At 38.9% G+C, this 15,964-nt stretch overlaps 3 protein-coding genes across 5 annotated transcripts in view; 2 read left to right on the top strand and 1 right to left on the bottom strand.

Moving 5' to 3' along the window:
- Positions 1 to 1,240, top strand: part of LOC136782662 (uncharacterized) — a 29,997-nt gene extending 28,757 nt beyond the window's left edge. For all 3 annotated transcript variants that reach the window (XM_066742262.1, XM_066742260.1, XM_066742261.1), the window contains 2 exons: positions 96 to 378; positions 494 to 1,240. In XM_066742262.1, coding sequence (XP_066598359.1) covers positions 96 to 378; positions 494 to 681 — 471 coding nt within the window. In that variant the 3' untranslated portion in view covers positions 682 to 1,240. The remainder of the gene's footprint in view (positions 1 to 95; positions 379 to 493) is intronic.
- A 135-nt stretch (positions 1,241 to 1,375) lies between these two features.
- LOC136782664 (uncharacterized) lies at positions 1,376 to 6,808 on the bottom strand. The gene is made up of 4 exons (XM_066742263.1): positions 6,198 to 6,808; positions 5,015 to 5,242; positions 4,692 to 4,899; positions 1,376 to 3,934 (listed from the first exon to the last, which is right to left on the bottom strand). The coding sequence occupies exons 1-4, from the start codon at positions 6,271 to 6,273 to the stop codon at positions 3,430 to 3,432; spliced, it is 1,017 nt and encodes a 338-aa protein (XP_066598360.1). The 5' UTR covers positions 6,274 to 6,808; the 3' UTR covers positions 1,376 to 3,429.
- A 3,494-nt stretch (positions 6,809 to 10,302) lies between these two features.
- Positions 10,303 to 15,807, top strand: LOC136782478 (aspartic and glutamic acid-rich protein-like). Its single transcript, XM_066741932.1, has 6 exons — positions 10,303 to 10,432; positions 12,624 to 12,712; positions 12,883 to 13,074; positions 13,284 to 13,373; positions 13,888 to 14,056; positions 14,139 to 15,807. The coding sequence occupies exons 2-6, from the start codon at positions 12,637 to 12,639 to the stop codon at positions 15,355 to 15,357; spliced, it is 1,746 nt and encodes a 581-aa protein (XP_066598029.1). The 5' UTR covers positions 10,303 to 10,432; positions 12,624 to 12,636; the 3' UTR covers positions 15,358 to 15,807.
- Positions 15,808 to 15,964: the final 157 nt, after the last annotated feature.

The raw sequence follows: 15,964 nt of genomic DNA on the forward strand, positions 1-15,964 counted from the left end.
CTTAATGTAAATAATTTTTTTTTCAAGAGTTAAGTATTTGTTTGATAATGGCTCTTTGATATTTGTTCAAAACTAACGCGAAGAATTAATTTTAGGGCACGCAAGATGCAGATGAAGGGTTGAATACCGATTCAGAACTGGAGGACATTGATGAGGCGAACGAGGGGGAGGAGTCCAGGTTCTGCACCTTGCCAAGACCGGGGAAAAATGGTGTTTCTTTTACGATACTAACAGCGAGATTCTCCAAGGGTCCTGGACAGAAAGGTTTAGGTTTCAGTATAGTCGGTGGCACGGATAGTCCCAGAGGGACCATGGGAATTTACGTAAAGACGGTTTTTCCTAACGGCCAAGCTGCTGACCTTGGAACTGTTAAAGAAGGTGCGTGCAGATATTAAAAATGCTTTGCCCCTGGATGTTTCTTGATACGTGCTATCACTGGTATAGTACTTGATGCAAGGATTTTTACGAATAATATTTTTTTTTTTTGGTTTAGGGGATGAAATTTTGTCCATAAATTCGAAACCTCTTCATGGTATGACACATGCGGAGGCAATAGCAGAGTTCAAGGCTGTGAAAATGGGTGAAGTGGTGTTGCACGTTGGGCGTCGAATTAACAAGAAGAAAAGAGACTCTCTGACTTTACCCCCAACTGCTCCGGCGCCTCGACAACCCGTCAAGTGAACTGTTCGGCCTTGAAACTTGAGACTTTTCAGTTTTCCTAATAACCGAATCTTGGTTTTCCCTCAAATATGGAAAGAATCGACTTCCAGCTTCAGCTCTTCGAGAAATAAATGATAGGCGGAGCTTGAAATCTTCGGGCAATATATCATTTATTATTGCTGGCAATAATAAGACTTGAATGTGATGATATCACCGGAAGCGAGTGTATCGCAGGCTGGGACACTGCAAATTTCATGTAAATTTGCAACGTTATTGGAATACATTAATTTATATTTATAAGAGGCTGTCGTTCAAACAAAAACGACCTTGAACTCTCTGAAAGAATTCTATTTTCACGATGATATATCAGTCGTTGAATAATATACTTTGAGGGGTACTTACAGTGCAAATAGAAAGTTGGACAATAACGTGAAAGCTTTAAAGTGATTTTTAGCACTTATCTAAGATGAATAAGACATCGAAGGGAATGAAACATTTTCAATGTTGCCAAAGTGACGAGTAGAAAGATCGAAAATAATCAAAGGACGAAACAAAATAAATTCTCGCAATCTTTTCGTAATTTATCGACTTTTTACGTTTATAATACCATTTACATATTTACTAGTGCTATTTATCATCTATCATTACCTTAGATTAGTATTAACAGCGAGATCTGTAGCTTTATCAAAAAATTGCATATCTTCCAGATCGGTTTCAAAGATCACAGTGCTATTGGAGTGAAGATTGTTAGGATTTTGCAAAAATTTTAATAATTTTGAAACTTATAGTACAGGTATTTATCGTATCATAAGACAAATTTTAAAACGTGCTTCAAATCAATGAACCAAACCCCGTTTTATAGAATTAAAGTATCTCCGGGCAAAATTTGTCAGAGTGCCCGTGCTTCTTCCAGAAAGAATCAGTTATCTTTTAACCATAGACTAACGGAGACCGCCCAAAGATGAAATCCAAAAATATTTTTACAATGGAAAAAAAAGTAAAAAGAAGCATATATTATATATCTGTATATTATATATTCTGATTAATTTTACTTTAAGATAAAATGTTGCTAGTATCTAGTCCACATCATATTTCTTTTCTGCATTTGTTTTTATAAATATAAGAGCGAAAAATTTATATAATATACAAGGTGATAAACATAACGATATATAATATATCTTATATCTGCTTTTGAATTAGCGAGATATAATCCATTTATAAATAAATTAAAGTTAGTTTTCCGCTCGTAATATCATATAGAACGAGTGGTGAAATTATTCTAAATAATTTCGATAATTAATCCTGCAAAAAACGGAACAGCTATTTTTAATGCATTTTTTTACAAGTAATACAGCAAGGAGTGATTTTGTCTTCCAGTAAATTTAATTATTCCTGTAAAACCTGATCAGAATTAAGGTGTCGTTGCACTAATCAGAATTAATTATGCAATAAGAGCGTCCTTGGAAAAACATTCCATTTTGTAATAAAATAATAAACAGGAGAGAACTTTTTCAACAAATCCACGTTTTTTTCACCCTGTTTTAACTAAAACTCATTTTGTATGAATTTCTAGGCAAAATAAAATGTGCAACTGATAAATGAAAATGAGAATGACAAGAACCTCGCGGGAAAGATGATGTGACGGTTATACATATATACGAATAATGGAAATGCAAATGAGAGGAAGTGGTTTGAATAAAAATTTTATTGCTTTTTTTTTGTCAATGCCCAGGCTACCTGTGGTGCAAAGTTAATGCGTTTGGTTTCACTACTCTAACGTTATACACTACAAAGTCGAGCATTCAGCATAAATAAGTATTTTACACAAATCAATGGAGAAAAGGAACTTATACGTAGTTTTTTTTTTCAACTCTACTCGAAGCCGGGGATCAGTGGGACTTAGAAGTGGACAATTGCACGTTCTGTTTCTACTTCCGCACGATTATTTTCCGATGATGTACAAAAAATTCGCGCTATCTCTACTGCTAAATAAAAATTTTTTACTGGCAATCTTAGAATATTCGAAAAAGCGAAACTCCCCTTAAAAAAAAAAAGAAACGATGAATTGTCTGGTACTTTTATACAAGTACATAAACTCGAAATAAAAACATGAGTAGCCGGGAAGCCCCCGAGTAACTGCATAAAAGCCTTTTACTTTTTAAATGAAATAAGCTAATTATGTATAGAAAAAAAAGCATAATTTCCGATAACGAATCAATGGAAGTGATCAAGGGGTAAAATTTTGGTCTTCCCAAAGCCTAGCTTAGTAGTATAATTATCCTTTTTTACCAACTGCGTGTACTCCCTTGGTTCCTTGCTACATCCGGTCAATGAAATCAAAGAATTTGACTAACTTTCTTTTTACGGCGATCACAATTTCGAGAGATCGGGCAGAGCTGGACGAGAAAACTCATGGCTCGTATTTATATTGTCAATTGTACTTAATCTCGGCAAGACGTCATTTAGATTAAATGCGGCGTTGAACGATAACGATGCTCGCTTCCCTTTCGATAATCGCTGAAAGATCTGATGATGAGACTTCCGGTAGAAACGTCACAGTTAGAGGATAAATCATGAAGAAGTTACAGAGATTTTCGGCAGGGATTCTGATGCTGGGAGGGTCAACGAATCATCGGGAATTTTCGAAAGGATCTCTGCGTGTTCTGGATGAGGTAAGGAAAGGGTCCAACTCTGCTGCTGAGTTCAGTCTACGTGCGCGGTATCCTAACTCTAAGAAATCCATCTCGAAGGGTATCATCGGAAGATACTTCAGATTTCGTTGACGTGTTGGTGTATGTTGTAAGCCCTACCACCCCTTCTAGACTCCTTGGGAACGACGACCAAGTGGGACGGGACCACCGGTTGAGCTTGCGGGATCTCGGTACCGGAAGTGGCCGAAGGATTCTCCGAGAGGCTCGGACTGGAATAGATGAACGTCGTTGGGGTCCCTGGGGATCTGCCAATGGTCGCCGAGCCCTTCTGGATGTTGTCCTGTGCACTCAGCAGTTGCTTGAAACGCTCGTCGTTCCTCTCGTCCTGCAGATCCTGCATTTTTCGGGATGACCTTGAGCTGGTAGGAGCTTCCGTTGGGGGAGAGGGAGTGGTGCTCGTGAAGTTCAGCCTCGGATTGAGGCTCAAGCCAAGCCATTCGGAGAACAGAGCGATTCCCTGCTCTGCACCAGCTGATACAGCTGCTATCAGGTCCTCGGTGTTCAGACCATCCTCCTCCTCCTCTTCGTCCGCAGCTTCGGCTCCCTCCGTCGTTTCAGGAATCCTGCGAATGGACAGTCTGTATATAATCCAATTATCGACCAGTCGATTTTCAAATATCTCTAGTCAGGATTAATTTAGAGATATGTTGATCTGGATATAGCATGAATAATTTATGATGGATCCAAGTGGAATATGATTTTGGGACTCAATGGAGGGCGCCGATAAGCCGGGCTTTCACTAACGGTTTCGCAGTATTTTCGTGCCTATATAGAGGCCTCGCTATTCATCTGGGACACGCGGGTTCATAGATACGAGAAAATTATACGACGCCCGCTCAAATAACTTTCATTCTTCGTGAAAGAAAAATCGAGCTGATTCTTTCAACTTTCTCGGTGCTTGCTGTGGCCCCGTTCGCTGTTTCTTGGTCAAAGAGAAAATTCTCCACGAGCTTCCTTTCCTGTTTAACTCGATCCTAATGAAAGTCTCATTCCCATACCTATCGTAATGCTTTTCCTTCAACACACGTTTATTTCCTTATAGTAAATACATGTTTCTCCATTCATTTTTTTTATATTTTTTTTATCGTTAGACTGATCATCATTTCGTGTCAATTATAAATTTCTAGTTTATGCATAGCGAAAGAATTGAATTATGCAACAGCTTTTATTTAGTATCAATGATAGTATCGTTAGATTTCAAGCAGCCTATTTTAAATTTGTTTTCATTATGATTTAGTTTCCCTCTGTATACGTTTATTCTACAATTCTATTTATATTCGTCTAATGTTCTAATTTTTATAAGAAATTTGTTAAACTTACGCGGATGCTTCTATTTCACTAACGCGACCACCGTTGAAGTTGAAGCAGCCCATGTGATAAGTCTCTTGAGGCGAGCTAAGCAGAACGGGCTCCAGGACCAAGCAACCATCGAATCCGTTGTCCACCTGTTTCATCGAAATGAATTTGGCGCACATTTGCGCCAGATCCGCCAATAAATTCATACAAGTCGGCTTATTTGCGGCGTCGACTGAAACGTGCAAAACAAAATTAAAACTTTGAACATCATTTTAAGTCGTATAAATGTTTTTTTTGCTTAAGAATTATTTTAATTATTCACGAATGAATTAATATTATTAACTCACCAATCTTTATGGTGGCTTGATGACGAAGGCTGCTTTTATATCTGAAATTTAAGGAAACATTTTGTTCCTTTTGCTGAACGTGCAGACAGGCAGGACCATCCAGTTCGATGGTCGTGGTCAGATTCAGATCGATGCAGCAGAAACAGCTGAGATTTTGACACTGACACTGGGACTGCGGTGAAGTCGATCTGCCCTCCGATTCTGGCAGATTCCACGAGAGCAAAGTCTCTGAAAAGTATTCGTTGATAAATCGTAAGAGGGATGCATCGACTGTTATTAAAATAATTGTAATATATTTTATGATTTAATTAATGAGGGATTAGTGACTGAAAGTGATGATTAAAATATTTGGAAAAATCTTGCAAAATAAGAATTGCTTAACGTTCGTTCACGAATTCGGATGTTTCAGCGGATGCACGCGCGATTCATCAGTATAGAAAATTGGCGGAGCTCGAGGCGCGCTAAAAGCTATAGCATAATAAGTGTGCCAACTGCAGGATTTCTATCGACGGACTTTCTTAAATTACTGGAGCAAGACTCGTACGACACCTTCGTTCTTCTCGATGCATAACAAGTATCGCTCTGTCAAATTAACACTTCCTCCTCTTTCATTGTTTCTCTCATTCAATTCGAATCCTGCCAACTCTCCACTCTCACTAAATCTGACAATTTCAATAAAAAAAAAAAAAAAAAAACACGGTCAAACTCATCGATTTACTTATAAATTCTAAAATCTCTGTAAAACGTTGAAATAAAAATGTTAAAGTCGTTACGATTCACGAGATTAACTGACGAATCTACCGATAAAAAATAGCCATGACTCAGGACACTGAACGATGCACAGAGGTCCGAATTTTCCTCGACAAACTTATAAAAAAAAATTCTTCGATTTGAATTTATAAAAAATCGTGGCACTTAGGTAGAAAGAAAAAGAAACAAACACACAGGACTTCACGAGTTGTAGAAAAAATCGGATGTTGAAGAGACCGGAAGGAAGAAAAGGAGTCTCAAGGCGCCCCTTTCCATCCAGGCTATTCCTGGGAAGGATAACTCGCAATTTCGCGTGCATCCGGAAACTTTCACTGTGCGCGATCGTGCGTGTTGAGGAAAACAACAAGACATCGTGGAAGAAGATGACGAAGAGGAGGAGTTATTAGCTCGGAACGGGCTGAAAATCGCTCACCGAGCAATCCTGCGGAATTGGCAGCTGCGAAAAGTGCCACTAGCACCAGGAAGCTGCGTTGGAGGTGAGTCGCCATTTTTGTGAGTAGTAGTAGTAGTAGTAGTAGTAGAAGAAGAAGAAGAATAGAAGATAAGGATGTAGAAGGAGAAGATTAATAATAAGAAGAGAAACAAGTGGTAGAAGTAGACGTTGGTGATGCTCGATGACCTTGAACTTCCAACCGAATGATAACTTTAGTCAAACTGGTTCTTCCTGCGCGAAGCCTGTAGTCCCTTTGACCTTGATGAAAACTTGTTCGTCGAGGAGCTTCTGATTCCGATGACGTATCTCGGGTCGTCCTTTTAACGAATAGCCCAGTGTCTGATCGAATCCAGTAGATCCCTTGGCTTATAAGGCACCTTGGCTTCTTTGTCCTCGCTTGGATTTGTCTTAGTTCGCCTTTTTTCCGTGTTTACGAATCTCTTTCTCTCTCTCCCTCTGTTTTGGTGTGTCCGAGATGCGTTTACACGGATGTCTCTCGGCCGGAGACCGGCGGGTACCGGAAGAGCCGCGGAAGCTTCAGCGTAGCTTTTGAAGGACAAAGGCCTTGCCGGTGCGCCGGAGGATCCTGCCCGCGAAGGAAGAGGCTTAAATCTGGACAAGACGTCGATTCGAAGTCGACTCGGTGTTCGCGAGGGCCGAACAGCGGAAACTGCCGAGTTTGATCGGCCGAACATTCACGAGCAGCAGCGCCAGTCGCTGTAGGAGAGCTCGCAGCAGGAGTTAAGGAACTTCATCTGGGTCACCGGGTGACCAACTTTTGAGTTTCATACCAGACGGTCCCCTGGCGCCGAAGAACCTCCCCTCCACTTTGCTTTACCTTGCCCCCTACTGATGTCCACCTCTCTCTCTCTCTCTCTCTCTCTCTCTCTCTCGCTCGCTCTGAGTCTATCTTTCCACATGACTAACCCTGAACTTCATGTAAACCTTTCCAACTCTTACTTGTACCTTTCCTTTCCTTTGTCCTTTCTTCCACTCTTCGATCTCTTTGTCCATAAAAAAAGCATTCTCCCAAAACTCTCTTTTCCCTTTTTTTTACAACGTCGTTATTCAAATTTACTTTTCAAGTCGTGTCGATTAACTTTCTTTAATAGTATTTCGCGGTACGATCTTGTTTTTTTTTTCTGTAATTCCAGCTTCGACGTAAGTTGATTTTGCTATCGAAATCATTTGGAGGATCGATCGATCGTTCAGTGAAAATACTCGTATCCGTGCACTCGTCACTCCACTACCGGACACTTGCTCTGAAACCGAAATGGAGTACCTCCTTCAAGGTCGAACTTTTCTCTTGGTTAGACACGCACGAATATTTCTATTGCGTCGCCTCCTTTCACCGCAATCATCGAGAAAAGTTCAATCGTCATTCGATCATGAAAGATAGGTGCCGTTTAATCGATTCGCATCAATCTTTATAATCGTAATCCCGTTAACGTTAATTCCCAGTAAAAATAAAGCGTTTAAAAAAATGGTGAAAATTTTGTAAAAGTATGTTATTGCACTAATAGCGAGTAATTGTATGGGTGTAAGAAGGGAGAACAATTTAGGAACCCGTTAATCTTTACGAGTTTGAAAGAGAATTGGTTCTTGTAATTTATAACTGTATGAGAATAAGTTAGTCTATAAAATTGTTATGTGTCTGGCAGGAACCAATAGCTGGCCGAATAGCAGCATACTGGTGCAGAGAAGCAAAGTTGAAAAAAGGAGCCTGGCAGGGGGGAAATAAACTTGAGCAGAAGATCCGAATGACGTTACGTAAAAACTCGTTATCCCCAATGACCCACATCTGCGTCATTTATCTCATCTTAGGCGCCATATTGGATCCTTTGTGAGAATATGATGTTTACCACGAAATGTGAAATCTTTCGTCCACATCCTGATACGAAATTTCGTGGAAAAGAACCGAAGAAATGCTCCCATTTCTCTCTAGCACCCTAAAATTGGATCACTCGCTCGATCAAACGAATGATTCATTTTAAAATTGCCGTGGATCAGTTTTCTAACACTCTGATTTGAGCACGTAAAGTTATTGACGCGATACGCCAGTTTATTTATTTAACGCGAAACAAATGAATTTGCACAGTTAGAAATAAGGTGCTGGCTTCTCGGTTATTCAATGACTCGACAATGATGAAATTGCAGATGAACCAAGCACGATTGGAAAATGATCAATAATATACGATTAAATGTATATAAGGCGACTGCATAATTTTCTCATTAGGTAAGAATGGCGATATCTGGAAAAGCGAGGAAATCATTTTTTTCTGGAAGATGGATCGATTTTAGTTTTCTACAATTAACGAAGTAGTTCGCGGCGATTAATGTATAGAGAGTCTATCGTTAGTGGCGATTATTTTTATAAAATGACAACTTTTATAATGGCGTCGAAGCGGTAAAGACAGAATGGGCCGTTTTCACTGGCACGGAGCGAGCAAATCCGTGGAGAATCGTGTTTTGGTGGTTAAGGAGGGGCCTTTCTCCGGTTAGTGGGTCGAAGAAAGTTGTGGCCACGAGTGGTTTGCCTTGGTTAATAATTGTCCAGCTCGGTCAGGCCATCCCGGATAGGATTTGAAAGGATGAGAGATGCATTAAGTTTTACTCAACTTATTATATTTTAACCGCACTCTTTCCTTCCCAACTAATTCTTAACTAATTGCAATTACACCAGCTGTATTTACATATTACCCAACTCAATTTCTTCCTTGGTAATTCATTCTTCGTTTATACGCTTCCAGCAATTATTTCACGTTGCTTGGTAATTATTGACTAAATTCATTGATGAGTTTCAATGCGGCATGCGTTAATAAATTATTAACTATTTTATTTTATACCGCTTCCACTGAACTTAATGGTAAGATTGCTCGAATTAATTTATTAGCTGTAATTAAGTATGATTGGCATTGTAGATAAGGCTGAAACATGAGTTTATTTAATAAGTGTACGTGGCCGAGATTTCGAGCGACAGGTGTGTAGGTGCAACGACTTCTTATGCATAACAAAGAAGAAGCAGTAGGATGAAGAAGAACAGAGTGCATGCCCTCACGATCGTTCGTTATTAACAATGTTTGGTCGTTACACTCTTGTAACGGTTCTGATGAATTCAACTAAAAAGTATAATATGAATTTCATTTTTATATTTTGCTCTATCGAAGTACCATGATTCTAAATAACTTTGACGATATCCTTGAACAAAGAAATTCGCCAAATCATTCAATGATCCAAACGTCATTACCAACCAATTGTTTCACTCCTTATCAAGTGGAATGAATGAGAAGCTGGAGCATAATTTTTCCAATCAATCTTATTACTTCCCGTAATACAAAACGCATTAAATCCAGTTGCTAGAGCTGAGTGACGAATCATGCTAAAAGTATGATGACAAACGTCCAGCAATTTCACCGTAATTAATTCACCTACATACCATATAAGAAAAGGAAATTGTGTTTATGCCTCGGAAAAGCAGTACAAAAAAATCAGATGCGTTTATCCTGTCACTCCTATTGTCGCTCCTTGCACCGTATAACTTTCGATAAAACGGGGCAACTTCCGGTTACGCTGGTTCCCCTTGGTCTACCGGAAGTGGAGGATCGCCAGCGGCATTGGCACCGAAACGAAGGGTCAATGACCTTACGCAAGAATTTAAATCGAATTTTCTATGAATTGGAGGAATTTTTAATAGACGTGTGGTTTTTTCTTTATTTATAGTTATATATAGTATACAAATGAGAAGCAACGTGTTTTTCGAGCGGTACCGCGAGGGACTGAAAGACTAGGAACGATCGAAATTTGAGAGAGAGAGAGAGAGAGAGTGATAGGGGGAGAGGGGGGGGGGGGGGAGTGATGACCCTATAGAGAGGATTCGATGTCGTACTTGACCCTGTGATACTGGTTGAAGCAAGGTCCCCTTCCTTAATTGTAAGGAGAGCTAGGAAATGAGTGGGGATAGTGTCGATATCCAGTTTTATTTACCTAGAAGGCATTAGAATGCTTAATAATCCTAGCACAGCAGCCTCGACAGGCAGGTGGAGGTGGCTTGACCGACTTTTAAAGAAACCTTGGGGGGAGTTGGGCGGCATCTTCAGTTGGACATTGGCCTCCGTAAGACGAAGAGTCCGGAAAAGAACCGAAGGGTGCAAAGGAGATTGAATTGTTCAACGACTCCATCGAACCAATCGCTATAATTTTGGATCGATTGCAAGGTGAGCATCTTTTCTATCACTACTCTCTACTGCTTTTTCGCACACTTTACTTCATTTTCTTTCCTTCTTTCTGTCATTTCGTTAATGTTTTGCCTCCCTTTTAATGACACTCACTTACCAATTTTTCTTTAACAAGGAACAAATTTTGAAAGTTATTTTAGTTTCATGAAATTTGCTTGACTATTTCACTTAGATTCATGTAGTTTGTGTCAAATAGGAATTTCATAGATGCTTATATATGCAAGTTTGTAAGGTTATGAGATACGCGATATTTCTAGAAGCTAAAATTGTGAATTTTACAATTTTTAGAGTCATTAACCTTTCTTTATTTCAAGTAAGTTAAATATGGAATAATCGTGACTATGTTGAACAAATGGTAAAATACTATCTAGTATTTTTATAATAGAAAAACAGAAGACAACTATTTGTGGTCTCTATTGTTATATCTTTCACTTTGAAATTTGATGTAGAATTCTGTTCCTCATTTTATTTACGAAATAGTTCATATGAATATTCAGTTATTTATAAATCAACTAATTCTTAATTTACTGTAATTGTAATCTACGAAAGTTTCAATTAAAAATTCTTCAAAAATCGTAACTTGCAAAATTAGAGTCTTTTCGACGTTTGATGTATTTTTTATTGTTCCTTCCGGTTGGCGTTTTTTAAAAGAGTTTATGGGAAGAGGACGCAATTTCATCACTTGCTCGAGTGCGAGGAGGCATGTGGTATAGCCGCAGATGCCTTTGACCGTGACCGGGATTTAGGTCAACCGGTCGCAGCCGAGAACTTGAAGATTTCCGAGGCTTCTTTGTGTGTGCGTGAGTCACGTCTGTGCGAGTGCACGTACACGTCTTCCGCGCCTCCATTATTAGTGCTACTTTTTTGCTTTTTAGAATCGGAAAATTTGATTACTAGAAAACAATAAAACCACATTCGAACGTTCACTCACAACGACCCCTTTCTTTTTTTTACGCTTTCCTTCTCAAAAGCCGAGTCCACGCTCTAATAGTCGAAATATCACTGCTTGGTCTCCAACGCTGTAAATTTGATTGCCGGATGAAGTTGGCCAACAGAGTGGATCTGCATTAATAACTCAGAAGCTTGAGAAAATATTTTATGCACGTGTAACTGATCGAGTCGCATTTTTCTTGTTTTTCTTTGTCTTACACTATTTTCCTACTGCAGCTTCAAATATTATTATAGTGAGGCGATGGAAAATTTTCAACACATTTTCAAGCACCAAATGACAAATAATTTAGCATCACACTATTTTATACGTTCAACATAAACCCCTTTCATTTAAAAGGGGCCTAACTTAAAAAGAAGAATAAGCAAGAATTTCTGTCGGCGAATATATAAATAGAGACAAGGATTGGTCTATTTTTTCCACTTGAGAAAACATCGAGACAATCATTCAAGGATTGACCAAGCCTAGTCTGGCCCTCGTTATTTTATTCACTCGACGTTGCAAGCAAATTACAGAGCAGAAAATTGTCCATCTTTCCATCTTCACTTTTTTTATGAATAAAACAATAGTATACCGAGAAGCAATTAAAATGCTCGCTTACCTTCAAAAATTTCTACAAGCAAATTAGATGCTGGTTTTACGAACGGTTTTAAATTTTCTCCAGTCCAAACATGATCCAAACAAAGGATTATTAACGAAGCAAAGCTTCACACTGACACGTTTTTTCAAAGCGTTCTGATAAGATATGCATAGATGATAAATGCAGAAAAAATATTTCTCATTTATCTAGGCAATATGTCAATTTTGCAAAAACGTTTCCAGATAGCTCCTTGGCTTCGAATAATAAACCTTCGACTCTTATTTGATCAGTTGTTGCGTTTCGAGGCGTGTTCCAGAGTTATTTCTATGCATATACATGTGTCATTTTCAAGCTCCAACATATATTCTCTTTTTACGACGTTATAGTGAATTACGGGTTTTATCGCGATCATTGAAGCTATTTAGCGTATTATTCAAGGTGCTCAAAGTGGCATTCTACGGGCACGAAGAGGACTATTGTTCGTTCATGGCTATAATTGCAAATGGTCGTTGGTTCTGTTTGTAAGATCACAGGAATAAAATGGAATATGCGTGCTGGTGCATACCAAATGAAACATATTATGCCTTTCCTCGGCCTATTAGTAGACATGTTAATCACATTGTCTCTTCAATTTTTTTTAGAACAGCAAGGAGGATGCGGCTTTCAACAGTCATAGAGCTTTTACTTATTCTCTTGCTGGTGGCTTTTGCTGCTTATGGAAGAGTCATTGGTAAGAAATTTATTCCCTCTAATATGCATACTCCATTATTCATTCGTTCGAATGAATTTTAATAGATAATTCACTGGACAAGATCGTTTCATTTGAAAATATAGTTAATTAAACAGGGTTCTTCTTTCTATTTTGACCAGTCGCCATTATTTTTCTCAAAATATTTGCAGATCGAGATGAAATCAGCGAGATCAAACACCGGGCTGTTAGGGCAGCAAAAATTGTCTCAGCTTTCCCGGGCATGTCATCGATATCTTTGAAACAAGCTACTGACAGCGTAAACAAATACTGCACTTGCAATGAAATTATTTGCAATTGCTGCAGAGATTTCCATATACCGCTTGTTCAACTCAAAGGCCCAGGTAATTCTTTGCTTCTGGATCCCAACAATTTTATATAAATTGTAGTATAATAATCTAAGTATTCAAAAGCAACTCAATTTTTACTTATATCTTTGATACTTTTCTTGCGATAATATAATATATTATGGGAGATTTATTAGTTATTTTCAAATGTCTTTTAAACTTGTTATAAAATTTCTGATTGATTTTCACGAAGAATTTTTCTTCAGGATGTGCTTCGCTTCAGTATATGCAAGAAGACAATTTGGCAGTACAATTGAGTTTCGGTGACAACATTTTAACAAGCACAGTTGTTAACGGTAAGTAAGGCAAGTTTTGCCATTCTTTTTCACATTTTTTCCATTTTTATCAAAGATTTTTTCTACTATTCAATATTGGTTTAAATAAAGCAATTGTCAATTTGTAACGCAAGATAAGAACTGTCGAGTTTATGCTACCGTATCGAAAACTATTGTCGAGAAAAGTGTGCTAATTGATGTAAAAGTGTGTTAGGCACACTCGGATCTATTTTAATACCACGTCGGGAAGCTCGAAGCAACTTTCACCGTATGTCACTTTGAATCTCGCTGTGATTTTTAACGAAAGGGATCGCTCTTATATTTAATGACTTATTCGAGTGCTACATTCACTCTTTTTTTTTCTAAACCATCACAGGCAGAAAACAAAATTCTTTGAGAATCTCGTACCGACTATTAGGAGTATATTATAGTTCTGAGAGGTCGGGGCTCCTTAGATAAAATAGGATTTAGGTTAATCCGTGTTTAAATTGATTAGCATAATTTACTTTGACGCTCGTCTTCTCATTGGCCTCAGGTAAAAGTCCTAAACCAGTTTGCGTGCCTCTTCCTGGTGGGCACACGAAATTCTGTGGACGAATTTACTCGATTCAACGAGACGCCAACAAGCACTTTAAGGCGTGCCTAGGATTGGAGCTTCAGTCCGCTACCGAGCTTGAAGCCAGTTTGAGAGTGAGCTGCTTCAGGTAAGAATACAGCGAAGTCAATGCTGTTATTTAAATATGTAATACGTTCTGTGTTGTAAAATAATTTTGAAACTGATTTTAGGTTTGGCCCTGATGGATTGAAATTGCGACCATCAGAACCACTTCCGGTAGTAGAAGCGGAAGTATCCGAAGAGGATGATGACGATGATGATTTGTTCGGTTTGGGATCCGACGAGGATGAAGATGAGGAGGAAGAGGCTGAAGATACACCTGTAGGAAATTCCGTACCAGGATCATCCGACACTTCCGAAGAAGCCGAAGACGCCGATGATGACGACGAAGAGGATGATGACGTCCTTGGACTCGGAGCACTCTTGGACATTATCACTGGCGAGGAAGACACCACTACGAAGAAACCCAAGGCCACTACTCAAGCACCTCTGCTGCAGTTCACCATTCCCCTACTGAACAGGCCAACGTCGTCCGACCAATTCCTAGAAGGTCACGATCAATCAACCACCGAGCCTCTACAGCACGACCTTGAAGCTGAAGACTCTGAAACTACCGAAGAGTCAGAGTTACAGGATACTGCCACAGAATCTGAAGAGTCTTACACGGATTCTCCTGCAGAGGTCGTACCAAACGATGAAGAAGAGGAAATTCCTGAGAACGATGAACAATTAAAAAAAGTAACCAATCAAATTACTCCTATCGTTAAACCCAGCAAACAAACGGTCAACAAGGTAAAGAAGACTACTACGACCAATAAGAAGCCTGCTATTACATCATCTAACATCAACTTGATCGAGGACACCGAAGATAAGAACAAACCAGTGACAAAACCGATCAATGACGATAATGAAGAAGATGACGATGATGACGATATTTTGGGAGCGGATGATTTGGACGACGAAGATGATGATGAAGAGACTTCGCAGGAGAATGAAGATGACGATGAAGACGACGACGAGGAAGATGATGACGAAGACGACGATGATGAAGAGGATGGTGATAAAATCCAGAACGACAAGCAGCCGCATCAGGAGCAAGATCAGCACAAGGATACCGAGAACGATGACGATGATGAGAAATCCGAGGAGCTCGTAAGTCTCGATGATGACGATGACGAAGATGAGGATGATGAGGAGGTTGTTTTGAGTGCTTTGGTGGATGATGAAAAGGAGGAAGCGAAAAAGGATGTTGTCAACAACCATAATGCGAGTGATGAAGATGACTCCGATTATGATGATGGATTGTCCGAGTTACTGGCTAGAAACAGGCATACGAGGAAACTTGCACAGACCCCGAGTAATCGTCAGAGCAGAATCATGAGGCTTTGATAATCCAATGTCAGTCAATAGAGTAGATTGAATTTCAGAAGAGGTCCTTTGCATCCTGCATCAATGAAACGAGTTCTTTGCAAGAACTGAAAAACCATTGAATCCTTTAATTCCAAAAACTTCTCCATCGAAAAGATGTTTGGACGTTTTTGCGTTAAACGATTCCTGACTGCTGATCCAGTGAAACGTTACTCATTTTGATCTATCCATTATTTCAGCAGAGGACTCTTCGTGCCGGATGTTTAAAACGAGACTGATTGGAAATTATTAGATTGAGTATTGCTCATTAATTAAATTGTCCAAATTAATATTGCAAGTTGGATTGTAGGAGTCTACGACCTCAGCCATAAACAGTTGCTCTAATAGCATAAAGCATTATTTAAAGTAAATCAAATATTTATTCTCAACATTATTATTTAAGTAATTTATTGATTGTATAATTAAGTTTATTGAATAAATATACAAACTTTATTATTGAGATGAGCATCTCTTTTTATCGTTCTTTTATTCTTCAAATTTCATTTTATTAAATTTGTAGTAGCTGTAGGCTGCAAGATTTTTTTACGTTAAGAAATGCAGCTACACATGCTGAAGTTCTGGAATTCAT

Source organism: Prorops nasuta, unplaced genomic scaffold, assembly GCF_024137725.1.
Source record: "Prorops nasuta isolate Cenicafe-Biocafe unplaced genomic scaffold, Cenicafe_Pnas_1.2 PNAS00027, whole genome shotgun sequence".
NCBI classification, from domain to species: Eukaryota; Metazoa; Arthropoda; class Insecta; order Hymenoptera; family Bethylidae; genus Prorops; species Prorops nasuta.